The sequence below is a fragment of the Sceloporus occidentalis genome, unplaced genomic scaffold, assembly GCF_023333645.1.
Source record: "Sceloporus occidentalis isolate IW3139 unplaced genomic scaffold, rSceOcc1.0.p SCAF_286, whole genome shotgun sequence".
NCBI classification, from domain to species: Eukaryota; Metazoa; Chordata; class Lepidosauria; order Squamata; family Phrynosomatidae; genus Sceloporus; species Sceloporus occidentalis.
In genome coordinates this window covers 705,261-727,675 of record NW_028317266.1, presented here as the reverse complement: position 1 = coordinate 727,675, position 22,415 = coordinate 705,261, and the positions used below count along the sequence as shown (strand labels likewise).

The 22,415-nt window shown below is 40.5% G+C and overlaps 1 protein-coding gene across 1 annotated transcript; it reads left to right on the top strand.

The window, feature by feature from the left end:
• Window positions 1–468: 468 nt before the first annotated feature.
• On the top strand, window positions 469–17,121 carry LOC149275462 (SAM pointed domain-containing Ets transcription factor-like). The gene is made up of 5 exons (XM_089504712.1): window positions 469–844; window positions 3,712–3,909; window positions 7,334–7,381; window positions 13,531–13,680; window positions 16,943–17,121. Exons 1-5 carry the CDS (start codon window positions 469–471, stop codon window positions 17,119–17,121), a joined length of 951 nt encoding a protein of 316 aa, XP_089360838.1.
• Window positions 17,122–22,415: the final 5,294 nt, after the last annotated feature.

Sequence of the window (22,415 nt, the reverse complement as noted above, 5' to 3'; positions counted from 1 at the left end):
ACGTACTTCCCAAAATGTTATACGTGTCTCCATCTGACACATCTGAATTCATATAGCTGACTTTATATTGCATATTTGTAATATTTTGGTAAAAAATGCAACACAAAACATCTTAGGTTTTGGACCTAATACAATATACTGAATAACAATACATTTAGATAGAATGTACAACTCAAGTTAAGTACTAGTTTATGTAGAACATTGGAAAACAAAACTATATGAGCAAATGGTCACTTAGGGTTAGGGCATGAAAGTATATGTTTTATGTATTATTAGTATTATGTATATGTTAGTTTGTATACACTTTAAAAGTGCTCATGTCACAGAACTTTGTGACACTCACAGTATACTTGGGATTTCAATAAGCTCCTGCTTTTTGGAGCAGAGGCACTGTTTTACCTTACCTAAGAAATAAAGTCAAATATTCATGCTTATCGTCCAGATTTGAATTCCCTGCATTCTGAAGGAATGGGGAGCAGTGGTGCAAACCTTCCAAGCAGTACTCAAAACTGCCTAGACCTACAGGATTCTACTCTCACCAGCCTGGACAAACCTCCAGAAGAGGGAGTACCTGGCTATTACTTGCCATTCTGTGACATGTTGTATGGAAATGAAGGAGGCAACTGGGTGACCAAAGGGTTAATACCAAGTGGACACAGAGTGGAAGGGCAGAAGGAGCCTGAGCAATGTCCTGTTATAGACAGCCAGGGACTACATCATGAATTAGAGTACCAGACCTCCTTACATCTTGAAGATCATTCCCTGGAGCAAATGCAGACCATGGTAGTTGGGGAGGTGCTAAAAGATATTGAGACTGCATGTAAACTCCTCAACATATCTGCAGGTAAGCCATGTTTCTCATTAGTATATAAATACATAATATCTTAATTATTAAAAGACAACTATTCAGCATGATTATACTGGACAACATGTTCAAAGGGGTTGTAAATGGGAATATGATATTGAAAAAGGTAAAGTCACATACTCACCAGACTTCAACTAAACTAGTTTTGCGGTATCGGAAAACTAAATGCAGGTTATGTTTTTCTTTATACCTGTGCAATATGCGTCCACTGTTTAGTTGACACAATTATGAAATGTTATTATTTTCTCTGTACATCACGTTATGGCCTATGCAACTTTTTTTATTTAGACTAATAAACAGGGATCTACTATTTGGGAATGATTATGCCCATTTACATATTAGTATTATTATTATTTATTGTTTTCTATAGTCCTGTACAATGAGTAGACAGGACATAAAAAGTAGTAAGTTCACTTGAGTTTACAATCTAGAAATTCATGTCATCCTCAAAAGAGGTTTAGAACGCATGAACGCTGAGTCATTTTCTCAATTTTTTTGTGATTCACAAGGAGGTTTACATATCTTACAATATTTTGAATAGCCAAGGGACTATTTTAGGGAATGTGGATAGAGGCATGTTGTGACCTATTAATCTGTTTATGTAAATACTAAAGTATTCAGAAGAGGACTATTGTATTTTATGCATTTTTAGCTTTTTCTATACAAATAATTGTGACTTTTATTTCTGTAGAACAATGTGATTTAGGGTGATTTAGGGTGCACCTAAGTGGTATGTGTTTAAGAGACAGTTTAGGGTCACAGTCAGTTTTACCAACAAAGAATGCATGTCCAGATATTCATTAAGGCAGAGGGAGCAGTAATTGGGTGCCCATATAAACTTATGTTGCAACCAGGAGGTTTTGGGCCACTCTGCCTTCTCATGACCATGTCTTCTGTGTCAGGATCCTAAAACACCCATGGCCAATCTAGTAACCAGTGGCCTTTTTATAACCGGATTCATCCTAGCATCCGTTGCTAGAAAATTGATCCTGAATTTCACTGCATCTTTGCTACCTCTTTTCAACCTGTTTGATTTTGAATATTGATTCAGCTAGGACCTTGACTCTGTTTTGCTCTTCAGTACCTAATTTCAGTATTCTGTTGTGTTTTTTTTATCTTGGCCTGGACTTGCCTTATACTTCTGTACTATGCTCTAGTCCCTTCTGTGTATGACGTTGGCTTGCTTGACTGGATTTTGTCTCAGACTCCTAATGTCTGCCAGACCCCATGCCAGACTCCCACAGTATGCCAGACCCCGCCAGACCCCATGTCAGACTTTCACAGTATGCCAGACTTGTGTCAGACCCCTGCCATCTGCCAAACCTTGTCAAAGACTCCTGCCCTCCAGTTGTCTACCAGCCCCAATCTACCTACCCATTGAAGCTTGTAGGTAAATGGCAATAAAGAGCAGGGCTAAGATGGCAGTAGTCATCCACAACAGGAGGTGTCCATCTGAACCAGACAAGTAGAGGGTTTTAAATAAGCACCTGTCTTGGTAGTCATGACAAAGCAAAATTAATTTGCATTTGAGTATGGTGTTGGAATGAGTGTGTAAGTGTATGGTGCTAGAGTGATTATGTGAGTGAATGTATGGTGTTAGCATGTGTGTGAGCGTATGGCATTGGTACATTAGTATATGGTGTTAGTAGGTGTTTTAGTGTATGGTGTGTATGTGTGGGTGTTACTTTGTGGTGTTACAGTGTGTGGGTATGAGTTTCCATGTTAGTATGTATGTGTGTGTTACAGGGTTAGAGGGGATGCTCACCCCTGTGCATATAATAGTACTTCGTAGCTACTTTTAATATACATTCTTCAACCTGGTGACAAAAATATAATAAAGCACTTCATGAAAAGCTGCAGTTCCAGAGCCCCCTCTATGGTCTAGTTTTCACTCTGCTGCACTTTGGACTCATTGGGAATTCCCCCGTTCCATGGAGCTATCAGCATGGGTACAGGCAGCAGGAGATGTTTTTGGATGAACACATCTCCTGCAAGCTGAGAAGCTGAAGCAGGAGGAAAGAGGCAAATGCATTGGGGTATTCTGCATTTGCAGAGTCCAGAGCAAATTTAAATGAATATGAGGACTGAAGTCTCCAAAGTCCCATTGAAATGCATATTAAGCCTGAAGTTCCTAAATATTAATCTTTAAATAGAATTTCATACACAGTTTTAGGTATTAACCATATTACTATAACCAGGTTATACATAGAGCATAGTTTTTTAAGCATAATATAATCTTTTATAATATTTATAAATGTTATCTTATTAATGATCAATGTATAGATACTTGAATCAGCATAAACAAGACATAGACACCTGCAAGCTGGACCCTCGGGTATAAACAGACTTATTCATAGCAACCCCCTCTAGACACAGAATATTCAAAGTAGTGAAGTAGGGAAGCGGGTTTGGTAGGGCAGGCTTTTAAAAGCAATTTTTTTTAAAGTGTATGTTTACAATGTAAATGTAAACACTGTCCATTTGTATACATTTAGTATGCATGTGAATATGACAGTAAATAACTTTTATTCTTCCATGTTGACTTACATTTTAATATAAATGATATATATATACACACATACATTATAAAAGGTTATGCAAACAGCAGAACTGAACTTCATAATGGGAAAGTTGTTATTCATTATGAATTTGTATTACATTAATATATTCTCCAGACCTGTAAAACTGTCAGGCACAATGTGAAGGGGAACTCCTATCCTTTTTTTTTTTTTAACTAGGACTGGTGTGAGTGCTTAGGTTGAAATTTACCTTACACAGTAACATGCATCTTTTTTTATCAGAAAACCAACATACTATCATTCTCAAATATATGTCATACTTTTTAGATCCCATGGAGTGGACCATAAATAATGTTCAGAAATGGATTCTTTGGACCGAACATCAGTATCGCCTCCCACAGGTGGGACGGAGCTTCCAGGAACTGACTGGAAGGGACCTGTGCGTTCTAAGTGAAGACAGCTTTAGAGACCGATCACCATTATGTGGGGATGTTTTGTATGCCCACTTGGATATCTGGAAATCAGGTAATAAAAATACCGCAGCAAATATTGGGAGCAGTGACTGCCGTAGTCCTAACCAGAGATACGCATGGATATACTTCATGGCAGACATTTTTAACCCCTTTAGGACCAGTTTTTTTTTTTTTCCACTAAATGACCAGAGCAGTTTTTGTGCTTTTGCCACGACTTTAGTTAACTCTGATTGCCCACTAACCCATTTAGTGCACCACACACACATTATATATTGTGGGGTTTTTCAGCACAACCATCGTTACACCATCATTTAGTATGAAAAATATCTAAAATGTGGGGAAAAATTAGTAGAAAAAGGAAACAGTTTCACCTAAAAAATATATATAAACTAGTGCAAAACTGCAAATAGAAAAAAAACCTCCAAAAGTGTATTTAGGTATTTGCCCTGTTTTTGGAAACACCAGATATACCTGGTATTTTCATTTATTTTGGCACTTACAGGGTTAAATTATGAATGACGTGCATTGCTGTTTCTAAACAAGATTTTTAAAAAATGTGGTATGCTGGGAGTTGGGGCCCAATAGCGACCGGAAAAAAAACCAACTACTAAACAAAAGTATATATATATATTTTTCAAAGTTGACATTCCAAGTACCGTATTGGCTCGGATATAGGCCGCCCCCGTATATAGGCCGCACCCTAAAAGTTTGGTGCTTTTTTAAAGAAAAAGTTTTTTTCTTTAAAAAAGCACCAAAAAAACATGCTGCCACTCTGTCTCCCCCCCCCGAGATATGCTGCCACTGTCCTCCTCCCCCCCCCGAGATATGCTGCCACTCTGCCCCCCCCTGACTTACCAGAGCAGACTCCCGGGTGTCTTGCGGGCCGGCGGGGGACATCTACGCAATACGCATATACAACTTCCGGTGCCGGCACTCAGCGGATGTGCCGGCACCGGAAATTGTATACGCGTATTGCGTAGATGTCCCCCGCCGGCCCCGCAAGACACCCGGGAGTCTGCTCTGGTAAGTCTTGGGGGCAGAGGTAAAACGCATCGTGCGGACGGTCACCGGCTGCGGCGATGCGGGTAAACAACCTCCGCCGGTGACCGTCCGCACGATGCGCTTAGACAACCTCCCGTGCCGGCACCCCCCCCCCGTGGAAAGTGCTGGCAGGGGAGGCTGTCTGAGCGTATCGGAGAGTAGGATGCAGGTCCCCTGCACCGCTGCGGGGGATCTGTATCCTAACCCCGCTGCCTGCCCGAATATAGGCAGCACCCCCACTTTAAGTGGGGGGGAAAAGTGCGGCCTATATTCGAGCCAATACGGTATTTTACAAGGGGCATTTTAATATTTTTGATTTAATCATTTTAATGCCAGTCTGTTCATTTGAGTAAAATTTCACTTTCAACGAACAGATTCTATCCAAACACAGTATTTCGGTAATTTTCCCCTAGCTACATGAAATTACTAACACAACTTGTGATTTGTATTCAGAACCCCCCCCGAGTACAGGAGTACCGCATGTACAGGTAGGGCATGTCTGTTTGCCACTGCAGGTTCAAAATTAGGAACATTACAGTTTTCAAACAATCCGTTTGTTGGGTACAGGTCTCATTTGAGACACGGTTCAATATTCTATTTTAACCCCCTAAAACTATATATTTCCAAAAACTAGACGGCTCAGGGATTCTAGTTAGGGGCATATTGGCTTGTCCTATGCGCCTGATTCCACACCAGTGCCTTCCAAAGTTAGTCTAATAAAACAAGAAAACATTTTTCTTAGTGGATATGTGAAAGAACAAAATAGGTCTTGATTTGTGTTCAGTAACCTCCCCCACCCCGAGTACAGCAATACCCCACATGCATGGATAAGTAATGTTTCTCAGACATTGCGGAGTCATACCTAAAGCATGCTCATTTCAGTTATCACTTGTATCAGATCACTTGTAAGTGACAAGTTTAGGCCACTGACATTGATCAGGGAGACAAATCATTCTGTGACTTAAAATGTGATCAAGTAATAATTATGTATTTTTTTATACATTTGTGGGGGGGGTTCATTATTACCTCTCTTTCTAGAGCAGGGTAATCCAGGGGCTGCCATAAGGATCAGATCACGCCTATTGGCCTCCTGGCCAATAGGCCTGATCATCATCATCCCATTTTTGCTTGGTTCTGCAGCAGTTGAATTGCTACAGATACTTAACTCACAACAAATGACCTGGAAGCATCCTTGACTTTCAGGGTGCTGTTATTTTTTATTATATTAAAATGTAAATTCTTTAATTATTTTTTATCTCTTTCAGTGCTGAAAGAGCAGCACAGCATTGACTGATATTTAGTCCCCACAGCATTGAAGGGGTTAACATTGCATGACTGCTCTTAAAGGAGCAATTGGGTAGCAGGGGAGGGTTGGAACTGGTCTCCACACTCCTATGGAGACAGAAAAACCTTGACCTGACCTGCGGTTGCCTGTAGGAGCAATTAAAGGGCTTGTGGGGGCTCTTTTTTGCTGTTGCTGGTCTGCACTGTTGTTCTCATGGAGCGATCAGGCGGCAGGGGAATGTTATGGCAGATAACACACCACCTCCTTCACTGAAGCTGCCTGTTGTAACTGAAAATGCAATTGCATGTTGAGCCTGCAGAATCGATCCCATGGGAGTAATCAAAGGCTCGGGGCAGCTGTGCTGGGCAGACAACAGCAGCAGTGCCCCCACGATGACCACAATCGTGGCGACATGGGGGGAGAACCGATGAGCCCACTTGGGCATGGTGTATCTGGTACATCACTGGCCGCGGTTACTAAACACAGTTAAGGACACTATCATGTTTTAATTTAAAACAATGCTAGGTTAATAATGTGTTGGAATATATTCCATTAGGCCCAAAACAGAAATAGTAATATCTCTTCCTTTTCTCCTCATCGCCTTACCTTTCTCATTATCTCTTATTTCTTCATATTTCTTCCATTTCTCCCCATCCCTTCCCTTTTTCCTTTCTCTTGCTAATCTCATTATCTCTTTCCTATCTATCCCCTTTTCTCCCATGTCCTACTGTCTCTTACCTTTCTTTTTATTACAACCCATCCTCTGGTGTGAAGTCTGTTTCTGTGCTCCCTCTAGTGGTATGCACAGCTTCAGAGATCAATATTGGGATGAAATCATATCCCTGCACTCAGCATCAGTAGATGGTTTACAGTGTGAGGGAGCAACTGTAACTGAGGTCTATAGGAACAGTCTTTTTGCGCTGGTCTCTGCAACCGATTCTCTCCTCCAGCAGCAGTTCCATCTACCTCTAGAATTAACTGGCCGGGTGACAGACACCTGTGTCCATTTATGGACACCTTGCCGACCCCTGGACCCAACCAAATAACCTAATTAATATAACATAGCGTAGAAACACCACCTATGAAATAAGCCCCAGAGATATATCAGCATCCAGCATTAGGATGTAAATATATTTTTTTCTCTTTGCAGCTGCCTGGATGAAAGAGAAGACAGGACAAGGTGACCTAAGATATTGTGGTAAGAAAAAGAGTGGTTTTTATTCTTCACAGTTAGGCTGTGGTTTTGTCCTGGCCTGAACCCCAACTCATTTGTAGGCTATCGTAGAAAACAGTAATCTTACATAATATAGTATAATGCAGTGTTCACAAACACTTTGGCATTGTACAATGTAAAGTCACAAGGTGGGAAAAAAGAAGGGTAAACAGAAATTCTGCGGTAAAGTGGTTTAAGTGGAGTAAAGAGCAGGAACTTTCCATTAGTATCACCACTTTCACTACCAGAATTGCCACTGAAAAATAAAAAGGTAATTCTTGAACACAAGACTATGTGGCAGCCTCTCCCACGCTTTACACGACAGTGTGAAGCAGTCTCCTCCCTTTAGCACATAACACCATCCAACACAGTCTCCTCCCTTTAGCACATAACACCATCCAGCAGCCGTATTGCACATAATATTATGCGGTAGCCCCTCTTCACTGCACAGAAAATTATACCGCAGTCTCTGTTCTCCACTGCACTATCCAGAATAATTCGAATCATAGAGCACTTCTCTTTAAGACCAATGTGACTCAAAATTCCCATGTGAAAAGGCTTATATATATATATATATATATACACAGAGCTACTAATGTATTTGTACTTTGGTCATCATCTGATGCACATGTGAAGAGCCATGGGTCAATGTGTTCAGTTTGTCTCAATGTATTCTTCTAATTATTTCCCATTTTTTGCACCAAAGAGTATCATGTTTTAGTCACCTGGCTCTGAAATCAGAAGGAAATTATAATCCAAAACATTTCTAGATCTAGATTCTAGTCTAGATTATAATTTTTTGTCATTTTTCTGTTGACCCGGGGGGCCAGCAAGTGACTCTAGGCCTTTTCTGCCAGTTTTAATCCTTGTGTGTAAACAGCACGAAATGAACATGGTTAGGAAAAAATGGTTCAGTTGAGGATTTTTATATTTGGCTATTTCTCATATAAAACATCTATGCTAAACCCAGTAACAATTACAGCTATAACAGGGGGTGTGCCTAGAGACTTTGACCAATCAGATTCACTAGTATAGGTGACCATGAGTATATATTGATATGTCCTATAGAACATGCAGTGACGCACTTATATTCATTATGCCTCGCAACTGATTTTTTTTAACCCCTACCCAACCCTAAACTTAAATTAAATTTAATACATTAAAAAGTACATTATGTATATATATATATATGCGAGTCTTGGAACCTAGGGAATCACTTTTTCTGTTCTGTCTCTCTCCAGCTCAGGATCAAAGTGAGAAAGAGATTACTGTCTTTGTGATTTTACTGTATTGTTGAATGTGATTGGCTATAGAAACGATCACATGTACGGAAGGGCAGGGAATCTGGTGTAGACAGACTGCTCTGCTGTAGCTAGGTTACAGCAAATGTGGGAGCATTGTTAACCCATGATATACTAGGTACGTCGTTTATCTTCTAGGGACATCTTTTCCTGGTACGTTATTGGTCACAAAGGGGTTAATATTACAAATCCAGCATTGTGAAGGTAACCCACCCCCCCCAAAAAAAATTACATTGGAAACCCCCAATTTTTCTGTATTGTTTATATTTTTCACAATAAATGTTGGATTATACTATACTATTTAAAAAAAAAAAAAGAATGGCCTAACTTTTATGAAGAAACCACCGGTGAATAATTTGTGTACACTGTACATGGAAAAAAGGAGTCACCATTGAACAAGGATATGGGGAGGAAAAGCCCAAGGCATGCAAGCTGTAATTGTTAGACTATCCATTTTAAGCAGAGGGACATGGTCCAAATTTAGAATACTGTATCTTTGGTGTTTCTTAAGCTTGGATACACTTATGGGCTTCCGAAGGGGCAAGAGGGGGCACCTGCCCCCCATGCAAAAGGCTCCCTGGAGCAACAGCAGGGGAGGGAGAAACGGCAGACAGTTTAAAGTCGGTTAACTAGACATAGAGAGCTGAAAAATACACCCAGGAAGTGCAGCAAAAGAGTTTTTATTTAATTCTATACACCCCCAGCTGTTCTCCATCTAGCTGGTTTCCTTTCCTTCACTCTGGGCAGGGACAATTAAAATAAAAAGTTGGTTTATTTCAAACATTTATTGCAGCTAGGGTTAATTAACACTCCACGGGTATTTTGTTTCTTATCTAATTTAATTATTTTTATCCGTTCTGCAGGTAGGGCTCTTAGCGCGTATATAGAGCTAAGCTTCTAGAATCTCTTAACTGCAGGAGATAATATGAGTTCTAGGTCTAGTATGTAGTGAGCAAAGTAATTGATCTCACTTTAAATGCGGAAATTATTAGCGGTGTCATATCCTGCAGCTAGCGACTTTACCAAAGAATATTCTAGGTCAAGACACTGATATTTAGTTTTGTTTGGATTAAAACAGGGCAGATGAACCTTCTCACTATTATAAACTGCCCTAGCCTGGGATATCTAGATTTACCCACCGTTTCTTTCTATTCATTTTTAAATTTTTTGCAAATAAAATGACGTTTTAGCAGTTCGTTTTTCTTCTTTCCAGTTAGCTTTCTGGGTAATTCCTGTTTGGTGTTCCCCTACTTTTTCAGTTAGGGGACTGCAGGCAACTTTGTTGATTTAATACCAGTCTGGTATGTTAAGCATCACCGGAAAGTGAGTACTGAACTGGAGTGCCAATGTTTGGCTTTTTTATCTTTATAGATTTGTGCTGCAGTGGAATGCACATCTCATGATCCTCAGCCATCCATTTGGTTGGCTGAACAAATAACATCACTTCCAAGTGCCAAATGTTAGCCACAACTGCAACAAACTGTCCTATTTTGGTTCCAAGGTATCATGTCCCTTTCTTATTACCCTCTAACTACCCTTTTTTGTAATATCTTGTTTGCTGTGCATCATTAACTTTTCTAGAATGCAACTCCCATGACTTTGAGAGCAACATTGCTAGTTGATGATTATTGGAATAGTAGCAAGTAACTGTAGAACGGGCTTGGGGGGGTGGGGGTGTTCTACACTAAGTCTACAGTACAAACACTAACGTTTGTTGCATGCATCTACAATAATAGTTAGCCATCCATATTGGCAACTGAACTTAATGGGAATTGTAGTTATAGACTGGAATTGTGATTACCTGCACTACATGCTAACTTTTTGCTGTTGACTACTGCTCATAATATACAGTCAGAAATTACTGGCTGAAAAACTTTGGAATTGTAGACTGGGGTAGTTGTGGCTAATCTTTACGACTCTAGCTATTGTAAACTAAACTTCTCATGTTGCGCAGGTACATGCTGTTCTATTAGCTACTAAACACCAGGAAATCCCTCTTAGGCAATAGGGAGGAGGTATTGAGGTATTAGGATGGAAGAAGGGAAAGGGAGTAAGGAGTTTTGTTCCCTTCCTCCCTTCAATGTGAATCTCCCTCCCCACCTCAGTCTCTATAGCCTTTTTCTACCCCACCAGTGTTAATATGGCTCTTCCCACTACTTCCTACTCCTGGTATCTATACCCCTCTAACTTATGGTGGTTCTTGGACTTAACTCAGGTATAGATGGTTTGCCAACAATATAAATTTTGCCAGAAATAGCCAAGGATGGCATGACATGTCAGAGGATGTCCTATAAAGTTACATGACCTGGTTCGAGGGCAGTGAGACACTTGAGGGAATTTAGCCAGATCTTATTCCAGATCTCTCAACAATGATCCTTGTTTAAATACTTCATGTATCCTCTTTTATTGTCTCAACAATGAACCTTGCTTAAACACTTATAATTCTCCACTAAAAGGATCTTAACAAGATGAACCTAATCCTATTTTTTATTCCTAATGTTATCTCTTCCACTCACACCTATGGATTTATGCAATATTCAAAAATGTATTGATTTTGTCTTTATTTGGCCAAATTCAAGACCTTAGGTCAAATAGAATTTGCGAAGAATATGCCTTATAGGGTAGGTAGGTTTAGTACACTTAACTTCCTTTACAATTAATACTTATTGCACAGCTTAAATAATAATTTTTACAATGGTGTGAGGTATCCCTCACGTTAATAGAAGTGACTGATGTCAACAAAAGGTCAAACTCCACAAGTTGGCCCAAATATAAGTGAATTAAAAAAGAAAATGAGTGGTACACATCTAAAGTAAGAAAATTAAATATGATACTTCCCAATATATGTATTTTTCTTCTAATTTTCAGACTCTCAGGTTAGGAGGTAAAAATAAAACAAATAAAACACTTATAACAGTAATTTTTTGAAATAAAATGAAATATATTTATAAAGAAAGCCGGTAGAATGGCCCCTTTGTAGGCACAGACAACCTTGAAGCGGATTTAACAGTAAAAAATCAACACTTCAGGAAGGGGTTATGAATTGGATCTCAGGAGAAAGCGAAGGGGGTGGAGACACAAGTTAAGACGATAAACTTTATAGAATTGTAACAAAAAAGTACTTACAATTAAAATCATTGTGGGCTGAGTTCATCTGTGGAGGATGCCGTGGGACCTATTAAGTCCTTATTTTATGTAACTGCCAACACAGCAGTACAGACAGGATGTCTAATCGTATGTGTATCTCCTCCTCCAGTGGCCAACGAATTTCATTATCGATTCAACTAATATTATCCGACCTCATGAGGACTAATTATAATCCGGCCTCAAATAGAGGTTATAACACTAAGATCCAGATCCCCCCAGGCGCTGCAGGGGACCCAGATCCTCCTCTCTGACAGCGGGTGTGCGTCTGTGTGACGCACGCAGACATCCTCCGCTACTGTCCTCCACTCCCGCCAGGGCTTCTATGATGGAGCGCCGGCATCACATGACCTTCCAGTGCTCATTCATACCGGCTCTAGTGAAAGTGTCGGCCAGCAGCACAGGTTTATCTATGCGCATGGCGCAGGCGTTCACCGGCTACCCCTGCTAGACACCAAGGAGTATGGAGCACGGGGGGTAAGTCTGGGTGGGGCAGAGTGGCATATCAAGGGCACAGTGGCATATAGGGGTATAAGGCATATTTGGGGGGAAGAGTGTCATATAGGGGGTTTTAAGGCATATCAGGGGTGCACAGTGTCATATCAGGCAGCTATAAGGCTTATAGAGGATATAAGGCATATCTAGGGGGCAAAGTGGCATATTAGGGGGGTCAGAGTGGCATATCAGGGGACACTATGGCATATAGGGGGGTATAAGGCATATCTGGGGCAGAGGGGTATATCTGGGGAATAAGGCATATCTGGGGAGGGCAGAGTGGCATATCAGGGGGGTATAAGACATATCAGAGGGCACAGTGGCATATCAGGGGGATATAAGGCATATCAGGGGGGCACAGTGTCATATAGGGGGTATAAGGCATATTTGGGGACAGAGTTGTATATTTGGATTATAAGGCATAGCAGAGGGCACTATGGTATATAGGGGTAAAAGGAATATCTGGGGAGGGTGGAGTGGCATATCAGGGGGTATAAGGCATATCAGGGGGCAGAGTGGCATATCAGGGGGCATAGGGCATATAGGGGATATAAGGCATATCTGGGGAGGGCAGAGTGGCATATCTGGGGGTATAAGGCATATCTGAGAGGCAGTGTGGCAAGCCTGGGCTCAGATGTGCATAACTGGGGGGGCAGGTTGGGAAATAAAAAAAAGAAATGCATTTTTCTCAAAGTTTTTTAACATCTAGTTATGTTAAATAAATGAAAAAAATTACATTTTTTTTTAATCCGTTTTATTGTTTAATTGAAAAAATAATCGGCCAACTAATCGATTATGAAAATAAGCCGAACGGCTTCTTCCAGGTAATTTTGTTACAATTCTATAACGTTTATCTCTTTACAGGTTGGTTCTTAAATATGCACTTATTGATGTTTCATCTTCCCTTACTCTTTTTTTTAAATATAGCTTGCCCTTAAAAAGCCGATCACTTCCCCATTTATTTAATTTGATAACTCTGACGTGCTTTAAACATTGTGAGGTTTTTTATTTATGTTGCAACTGAACCCGATGGCCTGAACCTGAAGGGCAGAAGTTGATATGCAATTTTATTTCAATTAATTGTATCCTGGAAATGGTGGTCAAATATGGACCCCCACATCTCCTTCTCTCTCTTGGTTACATCTATCATGAGAAAAATATTTATCTGTTCCCATCATCTGTTCTTTTTGCTAGGTGGCAATGGAGTGAGAGAGTGTTGGGCAGACACTGAAGTGGATTCCTCTAGTTCAGGGCAGCCAATCCACCTGTGGCAGTTCCTGAAAGAACTGTTGTTGAAACCACACAGTTATGGACGTTCCATCCGATGGCTGAACAAAGAAAAAGGTGAAGGCACAAATGCCTAGCCATTTCTATGTTTTTTTTAGACTAGAATTTGGTTTTAGATGCCAGTTTCATTTATTTTTTCTGTTTATGTCCCTAAACAGTTATTAACTAAAAAGTACATTAAATATGTTAATTTTTTTTTTATTTCCCTACATTTTAATAATGCATACAGTTTCTAAGTATATTTTCATATAAAGAAGTTGTTGTCAAAGAAAATTCCATGGTCCTATGTAAAACAAAAATGTCAGAAAATCTTGCAAGTAAACAAAAAAAATATGATAAACTGGTTGAATAAAGCACTTAGGGGAGAAATGACAAGGTGGAAATTGGTCTCCTCCTTCATTCCATTTTAAAAAGGTTTGCACCAGAAACAATTTTCTGTGTGTATTTTTTGCTTCCACTTTTCAATATAGTCATTGGACTGTCTAGACTAACAAGGGCTTTGTTTACACATTTGCCAGATCCCTTTTGCTTGGACAGTGAGCAATGGACACAGTGAGGTTTGTTTTCCACTTTAATGACTGAATCCTAAAGTGTTATTAGTATTGTTATATTAAGGGCTGTCTAAGGGCTGTCTTATCATGGTATGAAACCTGCCAGCCCTAACATTAAATAGAATGACAGGCCCAAAAAGCAAAGTCTGTTTTAATCTGATATACTATCTTTTTTGGGGTGTATAACATTTTATTATTATTATCTTTTATTTATATAGCCCTAACAATTCACGCAGCGCTTAATACAATACATATATTAAAGGGTGGAGAGGGCCCTGCTCGTGAGCTTACAATCTTGAGGGAATGGGGAATGAGAACAAAAATAAGGCACAAAGAGAGTGAGAGGTAGCGTGGGGGTTTTATCATTGACAGGTAAATTCTAGCAGCTAAGATGGTATGCTTCTCCGAAGAAGTGGGTTTTGAGATGTTTCTTGAATGTTGGGAGGGAGGGTGAATGCTGAAGGTTCCGTGGAAGTAAATTCCAGAGATATGGGGCAGCCCGAGTGAAATCTTGTAGGTGGGAAAAGGAAGAGGTGATAAGTGAGGAGGAGAGCCTTAGCGCCTGGGAAGAACTTAAGGATTGAGTTGGAGAGTATTTGTTTATGAGGGCAGAAATGTATGGATGAGCAGTGTTATGGAGGGCCTTATATGTTAGTACCAGGATTTTGAATTTAATGCTAAAGGTAATAGGGAGCCAGTGGAGGATTTCACAGACTGGGGAAATGCGTGCAGGGAAGATAAGCCTAGCAGAAACACTTAGGACAGACTCCAGAGGAGAGAGTCAAGACAACTGGTTGGAATGCCAACCAGAAGAGTGTTGTAGTAGTCAAAATGGGAAATAATAAGTGAATTAGTTTTTGTGGATTCCTGGGTGAGGAATGGGCGAATGCGAGAGATGTTTTTTAGGTGCAAACAGCTGGACCTGGCGATGGACTGTTTAATACATTTGTGTAACTTAACCAGTATATGTCTTGGGAAGAATAAGTTAAGGTTTTAAAGGAAAATTACTAATAAAGCTTGGGAAATTTCAGTGGGTTGCAAACAATATAGTATGTTCCATTAAACACCTTTTATAGATCTAGTCTGTCCATTTTCCCTGATGTAAAGACTAAACCTTTATCAGTCCTTGGTCTTAGATTCAGGATAGATTTATACCTATGCCATATTGGGTTGCCACCTGTACCAGTTTAATAGGACAATCTTCAAATACAGAGGTAGGTCCAGAGTTCTGGACCTACATTTTTATTTCCCAGAAACCGCCTGGCTGGCGGTTTCAAATAGAGGCAGAGGGGAAGTTCAGCTGGGTTAGGTAATGTCATGTTGCACTGTACAAACAAGCTGCATGAGTATGCAAGTGTGCCTCATCTGTTTCTACTATTGATTTTCTCTATTATGTCTTTCTCTTCTTTTGTGTTGTTTTCACTTATCTCACACTCTCCTCCTTGTCTCTTCTCTTTGGATTTCTCCTTGCTTCCTTTTCCTTCATGTCTGTCTTCAATCTCCTCTCATTCCTTCTTTTCTCTTGTTCCTCTCCTTTTTGAGTGTGTCCTTCTTTCACGTCACTCATCTTTCTTTTTTGCTCCCTTCTCTTCTAATGGACAAAATTTGGTTTAATTGATAATTGTTGGTTGATCTTAAAAACAACTACCGTATTTGTTCGATTATAAGACTAGGCTTTTATCAGAGAAAGACATCTGGAAAAATGACCTTGTCCTTTAACCAAGGTCATGCAGACACATTCCCTCTCCGATTGTATAAACGGGGAGAGGCTGCAGACATTCTTTTTCTCTGCAAATCCCTCTACAATATTCTGGCCTCTTGAGCACTCCAAAAAAGGGTGGAGTCTGTCCACTGTTCCTCCAATCCAGGGAGTGGTGTGTGCGGGACTCCACCCTTTCGCGGAGCTGTTACCATGGAGAAGGGGGAAGCCAGAAGATGCGGAGCTGCAAAAAAGGACACAGGGACACGGAAGTGCTCCTCGGAGAGGGTAGGGAGACATTGACAGAGCGTGAGAGAGAGTGTTAGAGAGAGAGAGAGTGAATTAGAGCGTGACAGAGAGTTAACAAGTGTGAGAAGTTTGGGGGGATCATCTAATAATCAGGGTAATTTTAAGATTGAGCAATTACGGTATACTGACTGATAAAAAAAACACAAGTTCTAGGTTCTTTTTAATAGACAAATTAAGTTATGCTAAAAGCTCAGAAAAAGATTGAGTTTATGCCTGTACTGAAACAGGATGGAAGAAAATTATGTTCTGATAAAATGTGTGCTTACTATTATAAGTGGTTTATTGAATAAGACAGGGAGACTGGAATTTTTGTCATAAAGGAACAGTATGTGATTTGTGTGATGGCCAAAACATGGTTTTGTGATGTACATAATTTGACTCTTAATTTAAAAGGTTATGCTTTCATCTGGGCGATTATTAGTACCACAAGGGTGTAGTGTGGATTTGTATGTCAAATCTAACTTGCTCTCCAGTAAAAGAGGCTGGATGAGTTTTTGTTATGTATGTGTTAACCACCCATTTTGTACAGCTCTGCGTACAATGTTGGCACTTAATAAATAAAGGGTAATAATAATTATTGCCTGTGGCAAACAAGACAGTGGTTCATTGTTAATCCCCTAGCCAAACACCCTGGGATCTATTCACTAAAGGGAGATATTTTAGGAGTTCTGCAACAGGTAGTTAAATAAGTAATATTTCTTCAAAGTCTCCTTACACATTAGATCATACATTTCCTTAAAAGGTACTTTTTGTATTTTAGGCATTTTCAAGATTGAAGATTCTGCTCAGGTTGCACGCCTCTGGGGAATCAGAAAAAACCGCCCAGCAATGAATTATGATAAATTGAGCCGTTCTATCCGCCAGTACTACAAAAAGGGGATCATCCGCAAGCCAGATGTATCCCAGCGCCTTGTCTACCAATTTGTGCACCCGCTTTGAGGTGCACATTTATGAAAAGACTAACTGGAATTGGCTACAAAAAAGCTAAATGCCTAGGTGCATTGCACTATGCTGCAGAGTAGCTTTAGAGGACATTTTTCCAGCAGAGCCATGGTTTTTTTTTTCTTCTTCTATAATACAGGTTAACAAACTGCCACCCTAAACTTACCAAGATCAACTGAGCATCCAATCCCAATAAACTGACAAATATCATACCTTTAGAAATGTAATACCCCACTGCTGTGCCTTGTTATATTTAACTGCCTCTGTCATCATTTTCTCTCCTTGTTTTTTTACTGGAAGTCACTGATGTGAGACCTCATGGACGCATTGACCTAAGAGGACAATGGGAGGTGGGAGCAGGCAGGACAGATTGACCACAGAGAGTTTTGGGCATACAAAAATTCTCACATGCCAAATTTCTGCAAATACTTATGAGACTGCCAGAGAAGAGAATTATACCAGCTATTCTAACACCCTGAAGAACAGCAAATTCCTTCCAGAAACTGAAACATGTCCAAATATTAAACTTGCATAATGTTCTTAGGATGCCATTCTGTTTTTTTTCCATAGAAGCTCCCTTTGGTATAATCAGTTGATAGGTCACACTCCAGGTATTGGTGAACTAGAGCTTCCTGCCAATCTCTTTTGTTTTACTTCCTATTGAATAATATAACTACTTTATGTACTTCATCCTGATTTTTTTTTCATATTTAGTCTGTGATGTCTGACACAGGTTTTTCTCCTGAGAGCAAGAAACTCTTGTGAAGTGCATCTACATTGCCATCTAGTCCAACAATTATGTATGATTTTGATGGGTCATAAGTGACAAATCCTGCACTGATGAGATTCAACACAGCTGTATATGTGTGCGGGCTTGTGCATTCCGATTCCATGCTGTACGTTAAAGCTAAGACTAAACAGCAAGTACAGACAAATGAGGGTGCCCATGAAAATCTTACTTGTTGGGTTCGTTACAGTGAAAGCTTTTAACACTTTTGACTTGTCATAACATACAGAATTATTGGCATTATTACACTGCTGTCTATTGTTTTGTGTATTTGCCTCCTCTTATTACAATAGTATAAATTGTTTAATTTGTAGAATATGTTACATTTTTGTTCTCTGATACATAGAATGTTAAACACGATTTCTGTGCCTTAATATATTCTTATAGCTTGGGTATATTTTCTACCAAGAACATATGAGGTCACTTCAGTTAATATAGAAACAGAATTTGAAAGCAAGGAAGAACCATTTTTAAATTTATCAACATTAAACTGCAGCTGTCAAACTCTAGACAGCTTAAATATTTAGCCTTTGTATTACACTTATTTATTACTCCTCTTGCTAACATTATCCACAGTGCTGTAAAATGTCATATTAAATGCATGAACATATACTTTTGCACATATAGATACAACAGGAGTTGAGGACCCTATAAGCTTGCTATGTAACCATTTGATAGTTTTGTACAAAGCTCCTGGCAGGAATGGTGCTTGTGAGTTTATAAAGTAAAATTAATTATAGTCGTAATTAATTAGTAGCTCAACAAAGAATGTAAATCGGCAAATAAGAACCATTTGGTCCACCCAGTCTGCCCAATTTCTGAATACCGTATTTGCTCGATTATAAGACGAGGTTTTTTCCAGAGCAAATACCCCTCTTATAATCGGGGTCCTCTTATAATCAGACCTAAAATAGGTCTGACTATGAGACTAAGATCCAGATTCCCTGCAGCGATGCAGGGGACCTGGATCCTCCTGTGTTATGCCCCCCCCCCAACTTACCGGTGCTTCTGAGTCCCCGGTGCTTAGTCCGGGCAGCGTGTAGAGCTCTACGCAATTCGCATAGAGCGGAAGTTGCCTTTTAACCCTCTATACGCCACTCTGCCTCCTGAAATGCCCTATACTGCCCTATATGCCACTCTGCCTCCAGAAATGCCTTATACCCCTATATACCACTTTGGCATTTAGGGGGTTAAAAGGCATATTATGGGGCAGAGTGGCACATAGGGGGTCAAAAGGCATATCATGGGGCACAGTGGCATTTAGAGGGTTAAAAGGCATATCATGGGGCACAGTGGCATATATGGGGTATAAGGCATTTCTGGGGCAGAGTGGCAAGCCTGGGGGCAGATGTGCATAACTGGGGGGGCAGGTTGAAAAAAAAAGAAATAAAAACAAAATATTTTTCTCAATCGTAGCTTTTATTAACAAACAATTGTTCACATAGTTTACATGAATTAACATTTACTGGTAAAACTTTTTTCCTATAGGGTCGTCTTATATTCAGGCTTTTTCTTTTTTTCATAAATTATTATTCAGATTTTGGGGGGTCGTCTTATAATCGAGCAAATACGGTACTTTCCTTAGTCCCTAGCCTTATCTTATATCTAAGATCGCCTCTTGTGGCACTTTTTTATCTTTTAAATATACTTTCCTCCTTTATCGTGTTAATTTTTTATGTACCGTATTTGCTCGACTATAAGACAAGGTACCCCTCGTCTTATATTCAAGGTCCTCTTCTAATCAGACCTCAAAACGAGGTCTGACGACAAGACTAAGATCCAGATCCGCTGCATCGCTGCAGAGCACCTGGATCCTACTCTCTGGCAACCTCCGCTACTGCTACTGCGGCACTTCCTCTGGGGCTTCTATGACTGAGCGCCAGTGTGACATGACCTTCTGGTGCTTAGTCATAGAAGCCCGGTGGAAGTACCGGCCAGCAGCGGCGGAGGTTGTCTGCGCACGTTCGCCGGCTGCCAGAGAGGTGGACCTGTAGAGGACCTGTATCCTCCTCTCTGGCAGCCAGTGGGCGCCTGGGGGATGCGCAGCGCGCAGCCATCCACCGGTTTCCCCCACTAGACACCAGGGAGTCTGATGTAAGGGGGACAAGTCTGGGGAAGCATTGGTAAGTCGGGGGGCGCAGAGTGGCATATAGAGGGTTAAAAGGCATTACTATAGGCAGAGTGGCATATAGGGGGTTAAAATGCATATCTGTAGGCAGAGTGGCATATAGGGGGTTAAAAGGCATATCTGTAGGCAGAGTGGCATATCAGGGAGGTATAAGGCATATCTGGGGCAGGGCCGTAGCAAGGGTGAGGGAAGAGAGGCACTCTCTTCGGGCGCAGCTGCGAGGGGGCGCACAGCCGCCCGATCAGCAGCTGCAGCCTCCAGGATTGGTTGGGGAGATCACTGATCTCCCTGACCAGACCAACGTTAATGTTACCATTCAAACGCATTGGGCACACTGGGCATAGTTATGAGGGAGCACTAAAGCAGAGGCATATAGTACCAGACCTTGCACTCTCATGACAGGATGGAAGATAGAAGATGATGGAGGATGAGAAAAGTAAGAGATGGGGAGAAAGGGGTGTAAGGGCTGTGTTTATGTGTGCATGTGTGTATGGGCAGTGTGTGTGTATATGCATGTTTATGGGCACGTGTGTGTGTAAGGGCAGTGTATGTGCATATGCGTGTTTATGGGCACGTATGTGTAAGGGCAGTGTATGTGTATATATGTGTGTGTTTGTAAGCTGGTGTGTATGGGCAGTGTATGTGTATTACCAGTGTGTGTGTGCAAGATCATTTGTATGTTTGTAAGCTGGTGTGTGTGTGTGTGTGTAAAGGGAGGGTTGTGTAAGGGCAGTGTATGTGTATATGCATGTTAATGGGCAGGTGTGTGTAAAGGCAGTGTGCAAGGGCAGAGTCAATAAAATAACCTCTATATAAAAATAGTTGGGGGGGCACAATTTTCCATTCTTGCCTCAGGCGCAAAAGGAGCTAGCTATGGCTCTGTCTGGTGGCAGAGTGGCATATCAGGGAGCCAGAGTGGCATATAAGGGGGTATAAGGCATTTCTGGGGCAGAGTGACATATCAGGGAGGTGGAATGGCATATAAGGGGGTATAAGGCATATCTGGAGGGCAGAGTGGCAAGCCTGGGGGCAGATGTGCATAACTGGGGGGGCAGCCTGGCAAATAAAACGCAATTTTCTCAATCATAGTTTTCATTAAAACATTTTTCCTATAGGGTGGTCTTATATTCAAGATTTTTCTTTTTTTCCTAAATTAATATTAACATTTTGGGGGTCATCTTATAATTGAGCAAACACGGTATTTAAATGTCTATCAAGCTATACATGTTAAAATTCTTTAACCTTTCCTGGTAAGTCTTATCCCGCAATCCATGAACTAGTTTAGTTCTCTCTCTAAAGTATCTTATTTCCTATGGAGATACATTCTCTAGTGCTGTATACAATACTCCATACAAGCGAGGTCTCACCAGTGTTCTGTAGAGCGGCATAAGCTTTTCCTTCTTTCTACTGCTAATACCTCTCCCTATACAACAGTGGTATCTCCAGCTTTCATATTTGGGGGGAACATGAGGGGACAGAGACCAAAGTAGGGGGGGGTAATTATAAAACACTACATACACACACACACACACACACACATATATATATCTTGTGGCAGGATGGCCCGATCAAAACAAGAAACTCCAAACACCAGCAGAATAAAAGCAAAATGTAGTTTATTGCAGCTTGCTGTAAGGTCCACAGTGTTGCACTTCACAGGATACATAAACAAACCAAAACAAAAACAAATCCTTCTCCATCTTGGAGACTAACTATACAAGATTCTTACCTCACTAACTAACCGAAAAAGTGTGAAGACCAGTGTAAAAAGGGTGTTTATGAAGAGTAAAGTGTATACTTTCCTTTCTTTCTTTTTCCGGATACCCAGCTGCAAACCTGTAACACCACACTCCTGGTGTTGGAAAGATAATTTTGGTCCATTAGGGGGCGCTTGTGTAAACCGGTAACCAACGGAGATATAAATAAAAAAAGACTATGATGGTATAGTAGTAGAGACACAGTGATCTAATGTATGGTATATTTATGCACTCACAACATGGATGTGCTGGTCTAGATCCATGTATAAACCCACCGCAATCCGGCCAGCTAATCCAGTCCCAGTCATCAAAGTAGTAGCAGCACCACACCGTTTGTTTGGACCATACCTTTTTTATTTATTTATTTATGTTTTGGGTTGGTTTTTTTTGTTTGTTTTTTTTTATAAAGTCTGAGGGCCTCTGGCTGACCTCCCAGCAATTAACCCCCTCATGCTGGGAATAATGAGCGTTCCAACCTGCTACTGATATACACAGACTCCGTTACCTTGCCACAATATATATACGCGTTAAACATGCATTTTTAACTACATAATTACTTATCTCTTTACTTCAAAGACCTTGATTGAAACATGATTTAAAAATAACAGCTGAACTGGCA